This window comes from Aquarana catesbeiana, linkage group LG06 (genome assembly GCF_042186555.1).
Source record: "Aquarana catesbeiana isolate 2022-GZ linkage group LG06, ASM4218655v1, whole genome shotgun sequence".
Lineage (NCBI taxonomy): Eukaryota > Metazoa > Chordata > Amphibia > Anura > Ranidae > Aquarana > Aquarana catesbeiana.
In genome coordinates this window covers 182,139,149-182,160,756 of record NC_133329.1, presented here as the reverse complement: position 1 = coordinate 182,160,756, position 21,608 = coordinate 182,139,149, and the positions used below count along the sequence as shown (strand labels likewise).

The window sequence follows — 21,608 nt, the reverse complement described above, 5'->3', positions numbered from 1 at the left end:
AACAGGGAGTAACCGTTGTTATATACCTAGACCTAGGTAGACATGCCTCTTATGCAGATATCCTGTTAAGGAGATGGTCAGAGGATGAATAATGAAGCCACATGTACCACAACTTGATGTGTTTGTCCCAAGCATTTCCCTTACTTGCCTGCAGCTCCCAGATCCAATTTATGACAAATATTCGCTACTCTCATGCATATGACAGTACCTCTCCAGATTCCAAAACTAGAGGGGTTAGCATTCTTCTAGCTCAGAGCACTAAATGGTCTCTGAAAGATATCAAGACCAATATGGGTGGCTGTTATCAATAATTTTGTAAAGGGGACCTTGGAGGGAACGGACATAACTCTGGTAAGCTTATACATCCCCAACACTGGTCAAATTGCCTTTTTGCAGACCTGTTTGGAAGATTTGACCCCCCTTTGCGGAAGGTGTCCTTATCATAGGAGATGACATGAATGCAGCTTTGGACTCCCTGGTGGACATTTCACACAGTTCTTCCTGTTTGTCATATGCCTTTCTTAGGCGTTTCAAGCAACGTCTTCAGGCAGAACAATTAATTATTATAAATTATTTATTTAGTTATAATTATTATATTAATTAGATATTTGGTGGGTACTTCCCAGTTAAGAGGGGTACTACACTTTCTCTTCAACATCTCACCAAGCTTACTCTCATATTGATTATCTCTTCCTTAAGCAGTCAGACCTCCCACATATCCAGAGGACCTACATCAATACCTGTACTGTCGGCCCACGTGGCGGTAGTTCTGGAAATTTCACTTTCCACTAACCCCTTTTGGACTTTGGCAATGGAGATTTAAGGAGTTTCCTATTCAATAAGTTGAAATTCAGGCTACAGTGGCAGCGGAACTCTCAACTTTCTTCCGACTAAATCTCACCTTCGTTGAGAATCTCATAGAGGCACACAAATGCTATCTTAGAGAGATCCTAATAGCCTGGGGCTCCAAGAGGAAGAAACAACGCTCTGAACTGCTAGCAACCCTTCTTTCCTAAATTCACTCTCTTGAACAAACTCACAAATGTTCTCAAGTGCAGGCCACTTTTGCTGAACTTCAAGCACTCAGAGAGAGGCTTAAGATATTACTCTCATCCAAAGTCAAAGCCCAGTTCGTGAAATTGAAACCCCGTCTCTATAAAGTGGGAAAAAAGTTAGGGAAACTGCTGGCTAGAGCGCTTAGAGAGATACGACTTCAGACATATGTACCTCACATTGACTCGTCGATGGTAGATCCCTTTACTCTGAGGAGAAAGCAAATTGATTCATGGCTTCTTATAAGGACTTTATGCGACCTTAACTGATCCTCTCCTACAATCTTACAATACTATCAGAGGGGAACATGATTTTCATGTGGACACGTTTAGCGCAACCATTTCTGTAATTCCTAAGGAAGGTAGGGATAGGACCCAATGTGCAAATTTCCATCAAATTACACTACTTAATGTGGACCTTTGTGAAACTTTTCACTAAGATCCTGGCCAATAGACTTCACCCTTACATTCAAAGGGCTTATTCATCCAGACCAGGTAGGCATTGTACCTAGTAGAGAAGCTAAAGATAATACAACCAGGACTCTGAATGTGAACCATCTAGCTTATGCCACCCGGACCCCAATGCTCCTATTATCCACAGATGCTGAGAAAGCATTTGACCGGGTGGACTGATCTTTAACCCCTTCCTATCCATGCTATAGCCGAATGACAGCTACAGCACAGGCTTACTTTGCCGGGAGGGTGTCTATTGACGTCTTCCCATGACCTTTTGGGCTCCGCTGATCACAGTTCTGGGTAAAGTGCCAATCACAGTGGCCCTTTACCACGTAATCAGCTGTATCCAATGACAGCTGATCACAAAAGTAAACACAAGCCCATGAGTGCCAGCTATCAGTGCAGCCTCATCAGAGCCACCTATCATGTCACATAAGAAATAATCAAAACATCTCTGGTTTGCAGCTCTCCCAAGGAGACCATAAAGTTGCAGGGTATGCTGATAGTCTCCTTCTTTGTCACCCAGCCTCATATTTCCCTCCCAAATCTCATGGTGGAATTCCAGAAATACAGTGAAGTTTCTAATTTCCTTGTCAAAAGAAGTTTATTGAGTATACAATGTTATAAAGATACATAAAGTAAGTTTACAAGGATCTATAAAGTAAGCTCACTGTTTTACAGTAGGGTTTATATAGGTAAATATCATGAAATTTCAAATATTAAACATTGGGTTCACGTAAACCTAAATTAAAGATATATATCATTTCCTTAGTTACTTTTGTAGGTATTTAAATGATTTATACCTACTATACATATTGTTTACAAGTAGAGTGTATATAGGTCAAATAAATTCTGATAATGAGCTTTAATCGTAAGGTGGAGAAAAGGAAAGAGAAAGAAGAAAAAGGGTTGAAAGGTAGAGGTATGGTCCACAAGGTTGTCCCGCTCGTCAGTTTATTATTCTTTTTAGTTCTCTTTGAAGCCTTAGAATGGGTGTCTCTGTAAGTCATTTAATCTGTTACCATGGCAACAGGACAGAGTCATTGAAGTTTGACAGGAACTGTTGTTTTATCCAAGGATGCCAACGTTTTTCAAATTTTGGAATTTGATTTTGATCGATGGCTACCATCTTAGCATGGGACATTGTATTATTCATTCTGTGAATTGTTTCTGCTAGTACCAATGTAGGAGATTTCCATGCCTTGGCCACTGTTTGTTTTGCAGCCGTTATTAGTTGGATCATAAGTTTGAATTGAGAGAGTGTTAACCATTCCGGTTTTAAATTAAGTAAAGTTAAATATGGATCTGGTTGTATTATTTTTTTAAATATTTTAGATGCAATCACGAAGACTTCCTTCCAGAAGGTTTGGATTACTGGGCACGTCCACCATATGTGTAAATATGTGCCTATTTCTGGGCATCCTCGAAAACAAAGAGCTGAGGTATTAGGTAAATATTTTGCCACTCTAGCGGGTACAAGGTACCAGCGAGTTAGGACTTTATAATTTGTCTCCAGTGCTAAGATGTTGGGTGAAGATGACTTAGATGTGAGCCATATGTTAGACCAGTCCGTGTCTTCTAAAGTTCGTCCCAGGTCCTTCTCCCACCTCTGAACGTAAGAGGGTCTATTAAGATTTGCTACTCCATATAATTGATTATAAAGTGATGAAATTGTACCTTTAGCAAATGGATCTTTTGTACAGATTGATTCAAAAATGGATAATTGGGATAATGGTGTATCCCCCTTTAGGAATGGTGTATAGAAATTTTTGATTTGGAGATATCTAAATATCTCAGAGTTTGGTAGATCATATTTTTCTCTAAGCGATGGGAATGAAAGGAATGATTTAGATGCTATGAAGTCATTTAGTGTCTGAATGCCTGATGTTGTCCAAGCTTTAAAAGAATTTGGGTAGATCCATGCCGGATAAAAGGCCGGATTTCTGATAAAAGAAAGGAGAGGATTGTGTGGAGATTGTAACTGATATTTGGTTTTTAGTTTATCCCAGAGAGATAAGAAGTGTTTGGTTATGGGATTATGAATTTTAAAGCGGTCTTTAGGATCAAGCCATAATAAATTTGATATTAATAGAGGGTCATTTTCTGAAGCCTCTATAAATACCCATAATGGGATTTCCTGTTTTGCATGGTATTTGGACAGACTGGCCAAATGTGCTGCTCTGTAGTAGTTAGTAAAATTAGGGTATCCCAGGCCTCCTTTATTTTTGGGAAGATGTAGTGTGTGTGTATAGGTATACGTGGTTTAGAAGAGCACCATATAAACGAAGTTGCTCTTTTTTGTACTATTCTCAAAAAATAGGAAGGAATTGGAATAGGGAGGACTCTGAATAGATAAAGCAATTTGGGTAGAATAGTCATTTTGATTGCATTAATCTTCCCTATCCAGGATAAAGGAAGTTGCGACCATTGTTTTATTAGATTTGTGATCTGTCTTAATACAGGAGGATAATTGGTTGAGAATAAGTCAGAATGAGATGCTGTTAAATGAATTCCAAGATATGGGATTGATTTTTCTGCCCATGTGAATGGGAGTGCAGCCCTAGCCGGGATCAATTCCATGTTTGTGAGTGAAATATTAAGCACTAGGCATTTCTTAGGATTAATCATAAGGCCGGATAGGGCTGCAAATCCATCAAGAGCTGGTATTAAGTTAGGACCAGAGACCTGTGGTGATGATAGAAAAAGTAATATATCGTCTGCAAATATACATAATTTGTGTGTAATACCTCCTACTTCAATGCCAGTTATAGTTTGGTTTGTTCTGATGTATTGGGCCATGGGTTCGAGTATAAGGGCAAATAATAAGGGAGATAATGGGCAACCCTGTCGGGTACCTCTTTCGATATTAAAGGCTTCAGATTTGTATCCAGCATATTTTATATAGGCTTTGGGTTTATTATATAATGCTTTGATCCATGTTAAAAAGTGGGGTCCAAAACCCCATTTTTGTAATGAATATTGCATATATTGCCAGGATACTGTGTCAAATGCCCTCTTAATATCGAGAGATAGAAAACATAAAGGGATTTTCCGTTTTTTAGCAATATGTGCCAATAACACTGCCCTGCGTATATTATCGCCTGCCTGTCTATTTGGCATGAAGCCTACTTGATCTCTATGTATTAATTTTCCTATAATGCTATTGAGGCGTTTTGCTATTATTTTTGCTAATAATTTAATATCGAGGTTTAACAGAGAGATAGGCCGATAATTCACACAGGAAGTATCATCAGAAAGGGGTTTTGGGATCATACAAACAATTGCCATTAGTGTTTCTTGCCGAAAAGAATGTCCATCTAGAAGTTTGTTAAAAGTTTCAGTGAGAATGGGAGAGAGTATTTCTGAGAATGTTTTATAGTATAAAGCCGAGTAGCCGTCTGGGCCTGGTCTTTTGTTAAGTTTTAGGTCTTTTATGGCGTTAGCAACTTCATCTATAGTTATAGGCTCATCCAAACTGCTTTTTTGATTCTGAGATAACTCGGGTAAGGTTATTTTTGAGAAGAAGGATTCAGCCTCTGTAGGATTAAATTCATTGTTTGTCTTGTATAAAGTTGCGAGATGTGAGTGAAATGTATGGACTATTTTAACTGGATTACAAGTGTAAACATTTTTTGATAATTTCAAACGTATTGGTTTGAAAGATTTGTTAGTTGAATTTAATGCCCGAGCCAAATATGTACCTGGTTTGTTTGTATTCATGTAGAAATTGTGTTTGGAGCGTTTGAGGGATTTATCAACTGACTCAGTGAGAAATAGATCGTATTCCAATCTAGATTTTTCCAGATGAGATTTTGTACTCTGAGATGGATTATCTTGAAATGATATGTAGGCTGCATTAAAATTGAGTTCTAGTTTTTTTGCTAGATTTTTGCGTTCCCGTTTAAATAGTGCCATTTGTCTTTGTATTGTACCACGCAAGACAGGCTTATGAGCTTCCCACAGTGTTATTGGGGAGATGTCTGTTGTATTATTAATTGATATGTATTCCTTTAAACCTTGTTCAATGGCCATCTGATGTAGTGGGTGTTTGAGCATTATGTCCGGTAAGTACCACGTTGGGTCATGCGCTTTTGGTATGGCTGAGGCTATAGTAGTGTATACTGCATTATGGTCAGACCACGGAATCGGAATTATATCTGATGCAATAATTTCTGGTATCATTCCTATTGTTAGAAAAATATGATCTATTCTGGTGAAGGTTTGATGAGGGTGCGAGAAATAAGTGAATTTCTTTTTCATTGGGTTACTTTCTCTCCATGAATCTACCAGATTGTATTTGGAAAGAAGTTGAGAAAAAGGTAATCTAGAGGTTATTTTGGATGGTGAAAAAGGTGATTTATCTAGAAATGGGAGGAGGACCTGGTTCGAATCCCCACACATTATCACTGTTCCTATTTTGTGTGTATTAATCACTTGTAATATATGTGAGAGGAATGGTGTAGGTTGTTTGTTAGGAGCGTAGTAGGAAATCACCGTGATTGCTGTATCCATTATATAACCCATGAGTATCAGGTATCTACCTTCTGGGTCTTTAATTTCTGATGATAAGGTGAATGGTGTGGATCGGTGAAATGCAATTAGAGTTCCCCTTTGCTTGGTACAGGCAGAAGCCGTGTAAATTTGTTGATAAAAAGGAGAAATATATTTTGGAGTAGAATCTTTGGTGAAGTGTGTTTCTTGGAGGCATACTATGTGAGCCTTCTTGTTATGGAAAGTACGGAAGGCTTTGGTCCTTTTTTGAGGGACATTTATTCCCTGAACATTCAGGGAAAGTATATTCAGTGGTGCCATGGCAACAGATCAAATAGTTTTGACTTACTTTTTGTTATGCAGAGCTGACTGCGCAGATCAACCTGTGTGGACTGAAGAGATGAATAGATAGAAAAGAAACCAGTGAATTCTGGAGTAAAGAGTAAACAAAAAACATATGAGATTAGATGATACATTGTATAAATTATTTTTTGCAAGTAATCACAATTTACCAGTGAAAGAGAATAAATATCTCTCTCAGGGGAATAAGTGCCTTCGTCACACTCCCACATAATATGGTTGGGAGAATGAGGAGGGCTAATGGGGGTACACGGATCTTCCGCTTACAGGAGAGAAGTGCTATGTCAAAAGACATCAAAATGATGTTTCATTAATTGGAGTGCAGAATATAGTTTTTGTTGAAATTATTTATTCCAGGGTGGTTGTATATGGTTAGTCTTGCCCTAGGCTAAATAATTCAGTTAGAAAGGTACTGTTAATAACTTTGGTATTGATGAAGATAGTTTGAATTATTTTGGGATTTTAACCCTTTTAGAGTAAACAATTACATATTTTATTCATATGTAACTGTTTAGATATGTTAACTCATAAAATTGAGGTTGTATTGCTTCAGATTAGAATAAACAAAAACATAATTCTAGGAACTAGTTAGGTACTAATATATTTGTTTTAAGAAAAGAAAGAAAAAGCTTCCATTACTTCTGGATTATTGAACATATGTGTCCTAAAAAGTAATAAATCTATTGTTATTACCTGATAATATATAACTGAACAAGAATTTCCTTATTTCACTTATATATTCTAAGGCTATATGAATCAGAAGTAATAAGAAATATAACTGGAATGTAACATGATCCCACACAGTGTGTGACTATCAGAATGCAGTTACATTCAGTTATAAATATAGTTTTTTTATAGAGAACCATCTCTTAGTATAATAAATGAAGAGATATCAGGAATTAGGATGTCAGTCCATTGAATCTTCTTGGTCCATGGATGATGTGGCATAACGGCCTCTTTTGAATGATGATTCCCATTTTGTTCTGAAATTTTCTGGGTGCTGCCTGAAGGTGAAGATGATGCCATTCTTCTGCATGTGGGAGTGTTGCTGCTTGTGGGTTCTGTCAGATTTAATTTTAAAAGGGTTTGTTGTAGTTCATCTGCTGATCTGCTTCTGTAAATTGTACCTTGGTAGTTAAATCTGACTGAAAAGGGGAAGCCCCATTGATACATAATGTTGTGGCGTTGCAGTTCCATTAGTTGGGGTTTCATGGATCGTCTTTTAGTAATAGTAAGTTGGGATAGGTCAGCAAAAATTTGATAATTGTGTCCTTGAAAATTAAGTTCCTTTTTTTCTCTTGCAGCAATTAGTATTTGTTCTTTCGTTCTGTAATAATGAAATTTTGTGATTATATCACGTAGGGGTCCATCTTTCTTTTTGGCTGTGAGGGCTCTGTGTGCTCTGTCCAGTTCTAAACGTTCAATAGGGATATCTGGCTTTAGTTCTTGTAATAGAGCAGTAATAGTAGATTGCAGGTCTGTCACAGATTCAGGTATTCCCCTTATGCGCAAGTTTGAACGTCTGGCTCTATTTTCGTAATCTTCGAGCTTAGTTTGAAGTATTAAATTCTCTTTTTTTAATTGTTCCAATTCTGTTATATTTTCTTGGGTTGTAATTTCAATTTCATCCATTTTTATTTCTAAGGCTGCGGTGCGGTTTCCCAGCTCTCTTATTTCTTTGGTTAGGCTTTTTGTTATTTGATCTGAGGTTTGTTTTAAAGCCTTATGAAGCATCTTTTCAAATTGTAATAATATTACTGGGGATACTGAGGAGGCTTGTGGAGAAGTTTGTGAGAGATTTGTTCTGTATCTGACTCAAATGGAGAGTCTTGCTGTGACATTTTCTGTCTGTGAGAGCGCCCTGATGCTGTATCTTGTGAGGTGACTGGAGCTGCTTCAGCTGCAGTGAGTGCCTGTGAGCTCTTTGTGAGGTGATTTTTATTTCTGCCACGGTTTCCTCCCAGTACCATATTTCCTCCCCAAACTTTCACAGTTTGTTCCCTGGGGCAAAAAGGTTCAAATGGATACCTTTTGAGCCTACAGGCTCTGCTTTGTCCTTCTCTTCTTTCCTCAGCGGTGTGGAGCTCTAACAATGCATGTCTGCTCCGCTAGGCTCCGCCTCCTGCCGTGAAGTTTCTAATTTCAAGATAAACTTCCACAAATCGGAAGTACTTAACCTATCTGAGCATTCAGTTGACGTCTTCCCTTACTGGTATCTTTCAGGCAAATTTCTCTCCACTTCTGTCCAAGATTCATCAAGATCTCAAGCAGTGGTCCTCTAGGTATATTACTTGGTTTGCACGAAACAGTATCCTTAAGATAATAATAATCTTTATCCTTAAGATAAACATAATCACACACATAGGTTGGACTTGATGGACTTGTGTCTTTTTTCAACCTCACCTACTATGTAACTATGTAAGATGAATATCATTCCAGCACTACTCTATTTCTTACAAACTCTTCAGATTAGGATTCCTAAATTATTTCTCAGACATGTACATAGAGAATTCACCATGTTTCTATGGACCCAGAAACCCCACAGACTTTCACACACATTATTGTCATTCTACAAAGTACATGGTGGAATAGGATTTCCAAACCCCCTGAAATATCACAAAGCAATCCATCTGACACAGTGTCGGGATTGGTGCACTCGTGACAAGGGTAAATGTTGGGTGCAATTAGAGGAATCCCCTCTATTCGTTCTATTATGTGGAATCCCTTGGCTTGGAGAAACATTTCCGTCAAATCTCATCTTTCTGATCACTCCTTTCAGATTTTTTACAAAATTGCAAAAAAATTCTTTTTTTTTTTTTTTTGTTTTTTTTGTTTCACAAAGATTTTATTGAATGAACATAAAAACATATTACAATGTAATGTTGGTATGAATACGTAAACAAATTACATATAATAAATGGGTTTTAGTACAAGTTATAGTAAAGTATCAATATTGTTATATACTTGTCTTGATTTTTATGCATATATTTATTCCATATCTAGACATTCTTGTATAGAAGTGTTGATTTTTTTTTTAGAGTGGAATGTAACACATTAAGGATGAGGGTAAAATATAAAAAAAAAAGAAAAAAAAAAGGGAAGTGGTGAAGATAAAAAGATAAGATGCAGTTATTGTAGTATTTTCTCAGATATTTCTATGAGGTTAATTTCTTGCAAATGGGTTCTGTTATTATATAAAGGTTGCTTTATAAGCCTGAGAGTTTTTGAATTCTATCCAGTTGTACCATATTGATGCAAATGTGGTTATTTTCTCCTGTGAAATGCTTATGAGTTCTTCTATTTTTTTCTATGTTTATTCTCCTGAACCATTCTTTTTTCGAAGGGATGGTGTTCGAACGCCAGTGACATGGGATACAGTGTCTCGACGCGTTTACCATGAACATGGATAATGATTTCAGATATTGTTTTTTGGGGATCGAATTGTGATGTAGCAGGTATTGTGCTGGATTAAATCTTAGATTTTCTGAGATGATTGAGGGAATGGTTCTTTGAACCATTTTCCAGAAATTCTGGATTAGAGGGCAAGACCACCAAGTATGTATCATCAAGCCTTCCTCACGTTTGTATCTCCAGAATCTGTCAGATCTGGGGAAAAAATTTATGTAGTAGAGTAGGGGTTCTGTACCACCTAGTGATTATTTTGAAGCCACACTCTTGGGTGGCTACATTTAGAGACCCTTTATGTGCGTACATGTAGATTGTTTCCCAGTTCTCATCTGTTTGTATCTAGGTCTTTTTCCCATGCTTGGCACAACGCACTGGAGAACTCTGTTTTGTCCCCAATAGCGAGTTGTAGAGAGTAGATATAATGTGTGGGGTTTTTTTTGTACAGAGATCCTCCAATGTTGTAAAGGATCTTGTCCAGTATTGGGCTCTCTCACTTCTAGTCAAAGTGTCTGATTTTGTATATAATTCTATTGTGGAAATAGGTTTGGGTTACTTTCCTTGTTTATTTCATTTCTAGATAGAAGTTTTCCAGTTTAAAAGAAGTGTTTGACCAGGATTTCTTTGTGTGGCCAGGTATTAGTCAGGAAATTTTGCTCTTGACCTGGGGGGAAATCTTGGTTGTCTCTTAGCGGTGTGAGAGGGTTAAACCAAGGAGATGGATTAGAATTTTTGAAGGTGTTTTTTGAAAGATTTCTAATGTAGGACCTATAAGGGGATGTTATTTGATTACTTTAGAGTGATGTTTTGGATTTATCCATGGTGAAGATTTTATCTGTTGGGAAAATTTGTATTTGCTCTAGGGAGACCCAGTCTTTAACTGTCTGGATGTTCCAGTCTACAATTCGTGCTAGGAGAGCTGCTTGATGATATTTCTGTAGATCGGGTAATGCTATCCCCCCTTTTATTTTTGGGTAGATTTCATTTTAATTTTGATTTTAATTTTGTGAATTTGACTCTGGGAGGTTTACCCCTCAAAATAAAACTAGAGCATGCTTTGTGGAAGGAAGCAAAGAATCATGATGGCAATCAAATGGGAATTGTTTGCATGACATATAAACATCTGGGTAATATTGTCATCTTAATTAGTGAAGCTCTTCCAAACCAAGATACATTTAGAGAATTCCATCTTTTTTAGATCGTCATGAGTTTCCTTTAAGATGGGTAAGAAATTAATTTTAAAGAGTTCATTTAAATTTGTAGGAATTTCAATTCCATGATATGTTATATTTTGTTTGGCCCATGAGAAGGGGAAGTTTTTCTTGCATAATTCTACTGAACTTGTGGGTAATGTGATGTTGAGGGCATTTTGAGTAATTGATTTTTAGATTAGATAAGTGTTCTAGATCTTGTATAATATTGGGTAAAGAGATATGGGGTTCTGAGAGGAAGAGGAGCATATCATCAGCAAAGGCTGCGACTTTATAAGTATGATTTTGGATTTCTATTCCCTTTAATATCTGGGTTGGCTCTTATTTTGTTTAATAATGGTTTCAGTGTAAGGACGAACAATAATGGAGATAAGGGGCATCCCTGTCTTGTGCCGTTGCGGAGGTTGAAGGCGTTCGACAGGTGGCCATTGACCCGGACTCGTGCTGTTGGGTTAGAATAAAGTGCTCTGATGTATGATCTCATTTGGGGTAGAATACCCATATGTTATAATACTTCGTCCATGCAATCTTAGGCCACTCTGTCGAATGCCTTTTCAGCATTCAGGTATAGAAAGAATCCTTGTTTCTTTTTGGATGTTAACCAGTGATTTATATTTAATGCTTTCATTGTGTTATTACGTCCCTCTGCCAGGGATAAATCCCACTTGATCTAGGGAGATAAGGGAAGTTAGTAAGGGTAAAAGTCTATTAGCTAATATTTTGTCATATATCTTTACAACAACAATAATTAATGATATTGGTCTGTAGTTAGTAACTTGATTTGTATCTTTTCCTTCCTTGGAGATTAAGGTTATATGTGCTTCTAATAGTAGTTTTGGGGGTTGTTGTTCAGAGTGTAGTGACTGAAGGGTTTTCAAAAATCTTGGCTTTAGAATATTGGTGAATGTCTTGTAATATTGTAATGGTAGTTCATCAGGGCCTGGGGCTTTGCCTAATTTCATGTCTTTCAATGCTTTGTCAGATTCTGGGCTGGAGAGAGGGGCTTCAAGTTTTTGGGCTGTATTTTCTGCTACCGTATTTGAGGTGGGCTATATTTCTCAAGGAATTCTTGAATGAGCTTTTTTCTTTTGTCTGTGTTGTGTGGGCATTTGGGGTTGGATGGAATATTGTATAGGGTTTGGTAATAGAGTTCGAACTGTTTAGCAATCTCCTCATTTGAAGAATGTGGTAAGCCTTGTTTGTCTCTTATTTGATGTATTGTTGAAGCAACTTTCTTGTTCTGAACTGCTTTCGCTAATAATCTCCCACTTTTGTTTCCTTGCTCATAGTAAATATTATGTCTTAAGATATATTGTCTTTTAGTTTTCATGTTAAATTTTTCTGATAACAATGTTCTTGCTTTTGTTAATTCTTCAATTCTTCAAATGTTGAGAGTGCAACAGTTCTCTTATGTGTTATTTCTAATCTGTGTGCCAGTTTCACCTTGATGGCTACTTCTCCTCATCTGGATTCAAATCCTTACTGGAGCTCCCTTAACTGTTTTTAAGAAGCTCTGTACCTATAAGACTCTGATCAGACATGGATTATCAACATGGATTATCAACACAAACTTCATTCATCATCCCAGGTGTTGGACATACCGCCCTATATTACTAAGTGGGACACAGAATTGGGTACCACATTCTCAGACCAACAGAGAGACCGCAATATACGACTTACCAATTCTGGTAAGTCTTCAGCCGCCCGGAGATGTGTGAACCGGCTCCATTGAGAGCCGTTCACACTCTCCTGTCATGCAAATTGGATGCGGGGAAATTTCCCCACATCCAATTCCCAATCGTGTGAACCCAGCCTAAAATAAAGGCTGAATCATATCATATAAAGTGAGCCATTGATACAGCACTCCCAAAAAATGAATCTCTAGATAAATATGGTAAAAATAGATACAAATACAAATATGTCAACTAATATTTCGATATGCACTATTTTAAAAGGTTTGACATCATTGAAGATAAAGTTCTTTCTATTTAGTTTACAATTGATGTCATTTTTATTTTATTTTTTTTACATGTTATATATTAATAAACTGTACATACTGTGGTGTTTTTAGATATGAATGTGTTTTTAAATTGTATTTGTTTTATGGTATTTAACTATAGGTGAGAGGATGTTTGAGGAACACAGTATTAATTGATTACTTGTTAACTTATGTTTTGGTATATGCACTATCATTTTAATATTATAGTAGCTATCCCAGACAGTCATGTTTATTATGGGCATGCTACTCTATTTCTCTTTATCAGAGGTTCACTGCTCTGATTACTGTCTGGCATTTAGTTCAGTATAGCTGATAGCAAGCTTGATTAAATGCAGAGAGCAGTCGTTGATCATAAAAAAAAAATCAAAAAATCAAAATGGTTATCTGAGTAAATGCATAACCTGTGAATACAACTTTAGTACAATTTATATACTGTAATAAATACCGTATTTATCGGTGTATAACACGCACAGGCGTATAACACGCACATTCATTTTAAGAGGGAAGTTTCAGGAAAAAAACTTAAATTTTAAATAAGGAACTTTGAAACAAAATAAGGGTCAGTGCCCATCTGCAGCCTCACCATTTCCATCAATACAGCCTGATCAATGCCCATCTGCAGCCTCACAAGTGCCATCAATGCAGCCTCATCAGTCCACATCAATGCAGCCCCACCATTGCCATCAATGCAGCAGCCTTGCCATTACCATCAATGCAGCAGCCTCACCATCAATGCAGCAGCCTCGCCATTGCCATCAATGCAGAAGCCTCGCCATTGCCATCAATGCAGCAGCCTCACCATTGCCTTCAATGCAGCAGCCTCACCATTGCCTTCAATGCAGCAGCCTCACCATTGCCTTCAAAGCAGCAGCCTCACCATTGCCATCAGTGCAGCCTGATTGATGCCCATCTCCAGTCTAGAGGGGACAGGGAGAGGGGCGGGACGAGCGCTGACAGATTACATACAGTTTAACAGTGTTACAGAGGCCGCCAAGTAAACAGGAGATTCTCACTGTATGTAAACTGACGGCGCTCGTCCTGCCCTCCTCCCTGTCCTTTCCGAGGCAGCTAAAATTGAAGTATTGGGGTATAACACGCACACGCTATTTGCACCCAATTTTCATGGTGAAAAAGTGAGTGTTATACGCCAATAAATACAGTATGTTGTCAAGTGGAAGCACATATATTTTTGTAAGTAAAGATTACTAGCAAAATGTAGAAAAATACAGCACCGTCTTTGCCGGGGGTAGCTGCCAGTAACCTCTGAAAGACCACCTCTTTTTATAAAACTGTGTTATTCACTGTGACTCAAGTGTCAAGTTGAGTTGAATTCTATTAAGTCATGAATGTTGATTAGTGAAATAACATAATATAGTATGACAGATGCATTGTTTTTTCTTAAAGTATTAAAAAAAAATGTTTTTCCCTAAAAAAAAAAAAAATTGGGTCATGACAAATTAGGAATCGTTGTGTAAGTAATAATTATTAGATGATGCCTACCTGTCAAAACAGGAGGGATCTCCGCTATGCTTACATTTTAATTAGGGTGCTCCAAGTTATTTACATTTCTTAATGACACTTGCCAAAACAATTTCATGTGCTTGAAAAAGTAAAAACCCAGAATATTACAATATTTTTGTTTCTCATTTTTACTCAGTTGTTAACTAGACTCTTGTAAAACTGGTATAGAGTTTACTTTCCCTGTGGGTATTATTTTAACTATGTTCAAGTGTAGCAACCAGAATATTTCACAGCACATTTCATAAAACACTGAACTTCTCTTATCGCTCCTTCCTCTGAAGACCTCACAAGCTAATGGTTTGTCTTATTCGGTAAACGCAGTAAAGAATACAATAGGATAAGGCAGAAGACAATTTAGCACAAGCTTCACTTCTTTCCATGCAGTGCTAAATTCTAATTTAGTGCACCCTGAATGCAAAACTAGGAAGGACTATGTCAAGCGCTAGAGTACACAGGCGTGTGATTTGCTTCTGAAATTAGCCATTGTAATGGATGTGGAATGCAGTGTTTGAATTTTTACCTGATTTTATGAATGAGTGTACACTTGTATTTGTTGCACCTTACTGTGTCTTAATTTCTCCATATAAGTCAATGTGATTGCATCTCAGACTCATCCCAAACATCCAAACAGGATAGTGTCCTGATTCAGAACTCAAAACCAAGGACCTTGGTCCTGCAAGGAAGAAGTGCTAACTACTAAGCTACTGTACTGCTCCATTAGAGCGCTACCTAGAGTCAAAATTAAAAAGCAACCATACACAGTTACAATACTATCTACAGCAGGGTCCATCACCTTACCAGCACACTGATAGTTCTTCTTTTGTCTGTGCTCCATTGGAGATATTTCCTTTTGGCAACACAAAAGGAGTGACTGGAAATCTTTAGAAGGTAAAGGGTAATTGCTACTAAACATGTGTGCGCAGCCTATTGCATTAAGGTGTGCACCCCAAAGCTTGAGAAAACATGCGTGTGTGTTTATATATATATATATATATATATATATATATATATAATATATACCCACCCACACCCAGCACACCCCCTGCACACACCTATGCAAATAAAACAGGTGTCATAAGATCAATTGTACATATTGGAAGAATACCCCTAAACCCTGTTCTCATTATAAATGTAAAAGTTTGTTTTTTACACCCCTTTCTGTCCTGTTGCATTTGGGTATTAGGACAAATAGAATGGGTGAGTCTCCCCAGTGGGGTTACAGAGATCAATTAAAACTGATGGGTAAACCACTTCCACTCTCTATTTAAAGTAAACAAAAAAAGGTTTCAGTTACGCTTTAGCAGTGTTCTTCCTAACTTACCATCGACTTTGGGCTTTATGTATAATGTATCCATTGCTTTTGGCTTCATATTTCACAACAGTTCTAATTTGATTGTACAATGTTACTCTTATTCTTAGGGCTCTTGCTGATGTGATGAGACAACAGGGCCATTGCTCTGCAGACCACATGGAGAGAGATGCGAACCTTGTAGTTCACATGCAGCACTATGAAACCATGCAGTCCCGACCATCTGCCAACAACTTACGTGAGTTTTATAACATGAACTTAATTGTTTGGCAATAAAACAACTGCTGAATGTGTAAACTTCTAAACACTCTAAGTGTGTTTTTCATGCTGTTAAATTTATCATGCTTGCAGTTACAAAAATTGCACTGTCAAAAGTGTGTTTGTGCCTAACTCTGTTTTGCCATATGTCCCCTGGTGGTTTGACAAGCTCAAAGTCAACTGAGGTCATCCTCACATTGATAACTCTAGTTGAGTTTGTGGTCTCTCCATCCAAAAATGGATTTGTCTGCTTTATTGTTTAGGAGGTCAAATATTATGCATATTCATTCAGGTAAATGTTGAATTTAGAAATTTAGCTGATTTGTTCATCCCTAATCAATGTACAGTATTTATATTGCTGTAAAAATATGCCATAGCAATTGCAGCAATTGCAGCATCCTCTGTTTTAAGAAGCACAAGAGGTTTTTGAATACACCTGCCTTACTATAACTGAAAAATGCTAATTCTATCCAAAATTCTTGGTATTGCAAGTTGCCAGGTAGCAACTAGCAACCTATTCTAGATCAAATGCTATCCAGTGCAGTCAACGCTAATCTAAAACATAAGGAAGACTATCCTTGCTGTATATCTGTGAGTTTAACATATTAGAATGACAACTGATTTACCAAAGTGAAAGGTTGTAGACAAATGTAGCATGTAACCTTGGACTGCATTTAGTAGAGAAAGTCTATTGATTAGGTTTGAAATATTTTAGGATTGTATTTTTGCGATTAAGCAGGTCAATATACTTTTACAAGTGTGGTTCTACGAGCTTATTTTAATTGGGATTAACTACTTTATTTTTAAAGCTTTTTTAATCATGGACCCAGAAGAAGTATGCCAATTAGAATTTCTGACTTTAATATGACTTTGCTGAGTTTAAGTCCTGATTTAGTTGAAAGACAACCAAGTTGCACTGCGTTTCAAATGAAGGGAGGGTGCATTAGTAAGCTGAATCTGAGGATACACTACAGTACCTGTGTGTCAAACTATTTAAAACTTTGTCTGGGTTTCCTGAGAGAAACATGGGGGCTGCCACTGCCACCTTCTGTAAATTGTACTAGCTTGGCTATTATGTTAACCAATTGGCTTCAATGCTTTTTGAGTTACTGACTTGAAACAAGTTCACAGATCAGTAAAAGTAAGTGTGAAGCAAGATTTAGTCGCCTGTTTGCAGATTTTGCTCTGATTGACACCTGGAGACATCTGTACCCTACCTGTAAGGCTGTTTCCTGTTCTTCCACCCCTTACTCCACTATGTCTCATATCAATCTTATTGTACTCTCCCAACGGCTTACCCCTAGACTGCAGGAAGCCGGTTTCTGTGCCTCTGTGTTATCGGATCATGCCCCTTACTGGATGACTTGAACACTTTTTACCAAACCTCCTTGCCCAAACTGGAGATTAAATCCATTTTGGCTAAACATATTACCCCAATATTAATAAATTGACCAACAAATGAAAGTTTTTCTTTAGTTCTAATTCTGGTACCGCCACTCCACTGGTTGTTTGGGAAATGTTTAAAAAACATGCTGTTATTACTGTCTGAACATATTGCTAGATATAAGCGATCTTCTAAATTCTCTCATGATCAGGCGCTGTCTCATTTGCACTCTTTGGAGGAAAGATATGTGGCTATGCCCTTGACAGACTTCCTTGTTGGGCTGAAATTTCAAACTAGACTGATAGATGTGTTACGAGAGGGCCAGACAAACACTTTTCTTTAACAAACATTGGATATTTGTGCATGGAAAACACACAGGTAAACCGTTGACTTACTTGGCTTACTTAGATCTAGACCCCCAGTTGTTATCACGTTAAACTCACCCAAGCTTGGCTCCATAACTGATACAGAAAAGATTACAAAAGAGTTTGCCACTTTCTTCCGGGAAGTTTATATGTCCAGGGTTGATTATTCTCATCAAGCTTTGTGTGCCTTTTTGATTACTCTTACCTTTCCTAAGCTGGCAGAATCACAGGTAGCGATCTTGGAGGCCCCTTTCTCAGAAAATTACATTTTATCTGCAATGGCCCATGTTGCTACTGTGAAAGCTCCAGGCTCGGATGGCCTGCCTATCAAATTGTATAATTTGTTTTGACACTCTGGTACCCAAGTTGCTAGCTATTTACAAGGCTGTGTTTGAGGCTGATACCTTCCTGAATCCATGAGGCACTTATAGTGCTCATACCCAAGCCTGGCAAGGACCCTCATCAACCTGAAACTTTTAGGCTATTTTCTTTAATACAAGCCCTCCGGTACAGGCCTTTTGGTTGAATAAGGTTATGTTGTCTCTTATCCCCCCCGACCAAACAGGCTTTATGCTGGCTAAAAATACCGCCTTCAATACCAGATGTCTATTTATGAATCTTCAGGCCTCCCATACGCAAATGGGTTCCAGGGTGTTGTTACACTGGATGCGACCAAGGCCTTCGTCACAGTCAAATATTCGTATCTCTGGCCATGCTTGCGTTGCTTTGGCTTTGGACCTAACTTTAGAAATTGGCTCACTATATTGTATACAGAACCCCAGGCTAGGGTGATAGCAAATGGTTGGACCTCTGTGCCTTTCCTCTTTTTAGGGGGAAGTGGCAGGGGTGCCCCCTTTTGCCCCTTTTATATGCTTTAGCTGCTGAACCCTAGCTATGACTCTCAAATCCCACCCTGGAGTTCAAGCACTAAGTTCTGGTTTACTTGAAGAAAAAATAGGGCTCTATGCCGAGGATATGATCTTCTATCTTGCAGATTCGGGCCCTTCCTTTTTTTTCCAAACTTTTTATTGCATAAATTCACATCAAAGGTATGTACAAAAGTTCCAGTACAATAATTCCATGTAATTTCCTCTTACCTACACCATTCAATATAGCTTTAGTACAATTCCCACGTTATTATCTTATTTTACCCTCAGTCGAAAGTCACATTCCTTCAATTTATTATATATTTATTTTACATTAATTTAATGTGTTTTCTCTTCAAGTAATTCAGTTATATTTATTTTCAATCCAAAGTCATTGGGAAGCTACACCACATCTCCCATATTTTATAATACTTATTAGGTACCTCTCTATGTTCATACATAATCTTCTCATATGGTATTATCTGGTTAACTGCTCTAATCCATTGATTTATAGCTGGGGTCAATGGTTGCATCCATCTTAATGCTATTTGTTTAAGTGCCATAAATAATGTTTCTTGCAGCATAATCCTATTGTATTCTGACCATTCTTCCACCTCTAGTAATCCTAACACACATACTCCCATTGTATATGGTACTTTCCTGCTAATAATGCTAGTTGATTCATCTACTACTTGCTGCTAATAATTGGCTATTTCTGAACTTGACCACATCAAATGTACAAAATCTGACTCTGGATGGTGGCATCATTTACAATCAGATGAGGTCATTCTTCCAATTTTATGCATTTTTTGAGGGGTAAGATATGTTTGATGAATAATATACAATTAGATTTGTTTATTAACGGGAGAAACTCCCACATGTAAGGAGTAGATCCTGCGCCATTTCTCCTTTGTTACATTAGGGAGCACATGCTGCCATCTATCTCTTATTTTAATAGGTGTTCCACTTAACTTAGCCCTCAACAACCGGGAATATAAAACAGATATTAAACCTTTTGGTCTCTGTGATCGTAATATACCTATTAATGGATACTTGGATACTTTGGGATATTGACGTCCAAACTGGGCCTGAAGCATATGTCTTAGCTGTAAGTTTTTTCATAAAAAAAAAAAAAAAAAAAAGAAACATACTTATGGGGTATATCATATTGTTGACTCAAGTATTCAAATGTCTGCAGAGTTCTATGGTCATATATCTGTTTTAGTGTGACTATTCCTTTCTTCCTCCAAAATTCACTAAACACCCTCAAGTGTTCTAAAGAGGAGTTATTCCATATGGGGATCTCTAGGGGGTATCTTCAAAGCTTGTTAGTTTTTTTACCTCTCTCCAAACTGCTCTAGCTAATGTAACAATGGGTATCTTCACTCTAGGTAAACAAGTAGTTTTGGCTTCTAATCCAATCATTAGGTCTTCAACATGCAATATCTCCAATAGATGTCGTTCCAGCCCATTTCTTTGATCTGGTGTCACCCATGTCCTTAAATGTTTCAATTGTCTCGCTAAATAATATAAATAAATATCTGAGAGTGCAAGTCCAGCTTCCATCTTTGGCCTTTGTAATGTCGTTAATTTCAGTTTACACCTACACGTGGCCCATATGAATCTTATAAAATGAGAATGTAACTTTTGGAACAGAAGTTTAGGAATAATGACTGGTGAATGTGAAAAGATAAATAAGCATTTCGGCAAAAATCATTTTAATTTGATTCTTCCCGTTACTGATATGGGTAATCTCTTCCATACTGTCAAACCGTTCCCTAATGTAATCCATCAGAGAATGAACATTAGTTACATTAGTTAGAACATTAGTTATCAGTGGTGGTCCGTCCATAGGGGGCGCGTGGGCGCCGACCCCCCCCCCCCCCCAGCTAGTCACACACACACAAAAAAAAAGGCTCTTAAAAAAAAAAGTCCATTAAAGTGTAAGTAAACCCTCCGATCGTTTTCTGCCAAGGAAGCTGCCATCTTTGCCTCTGTTTAATCTACAACTGCCATGATGCTGCACATGTGATCAGTTATGACACCAGCCATTGGATGGCTTGACAGTTTGGTTGAGAGCACAACCAATGGGAGTGTTACATTTCTGGCACGTGCCGGAAATGAAGCAGTTTTATGGATGGGTTTACTTCCTTTTTAAATGCACTGTGTTCAGGCACTGGACACAGTGCACTATGGGAAGCGTGATGTCAATGCAATCACACGATTGAAGACGAGATGCTTCATTTGCCTGTTTTTTTGCTGCCTTGTGGCGCAATGCACCTGAACACTCCATTCATGTTGTTGTGTTTTTTTGTTTAGCATCGGTGGGTGGTGCTTTCCCGCTGAGCCGCAGCCTCACTTATGGTTTCTCTGTGCCGGTGAGAAACTGGAAGTGACTCCGCTGCTCCGTGGATGGAACGCATGGCCCGAGTGGTGCCTATTTGCAGGAGAAGAATATGATGGTAATGTTGACAGCAAAATAGGCGACACCAGGAATACAATGACTTACAGTGGGGACGGAAAGTATTCAGACCCCCTTAAATTTTTCACTCTTTGTTATATTGCAGCCATTTGCTAAAATCATTTAAGTTATTTTTTTTCCTCATTATTGTACACACAGCACCCCATATTGACAGAAAAACACAGAATTGTTGACATTTTTGCAGATGTATTAAAAAAGAAAAACTGAAATATCACATGGTCCTAAGTATTCAGACCCTTTGCTCAGTATTTAGTAGAAGCACCCTTTTGATCTAATACAGCCATGAGTCTTTTTGGGAAAGATTCAACAAGTTTTTCACACCTGGATTTGGGGATCCTCTGCTATTCCTCCTTGCAGATCTTCTCCAATTCTGTCAGGCTGGATGGTAAACATTGGTGGACAGCCATTTTTAGGTCTCTCCAGAGATGCTCAATTGGGTTTAAGTCAGG

The 21,608-nt window shown here is 37.8% G+C and overlaps 1 protein-coding gene across 1 annotated transcript in view; it reads left to right on the top strand.

The window, feature by feature from the left end:
• The window catches only part of SHISA9 (shisa family member 9), a 1,737,042-nt gene that overhangs the window by 504,583 nt on the left and 1,210,851 nt on the right, over nt 1–21,608 (top strand). Inside the window, exon 2 of the mRNA XM_073591159.1 lies at nt 15,915–16,042. Within this exon, the coding sequence (XP_073447260.1) occupies nt 15,915–16,042 (128 nt within the window). The remainder of the gene's footprint in view (nt 1–15,914; nt 16,043–21,608) is intronic.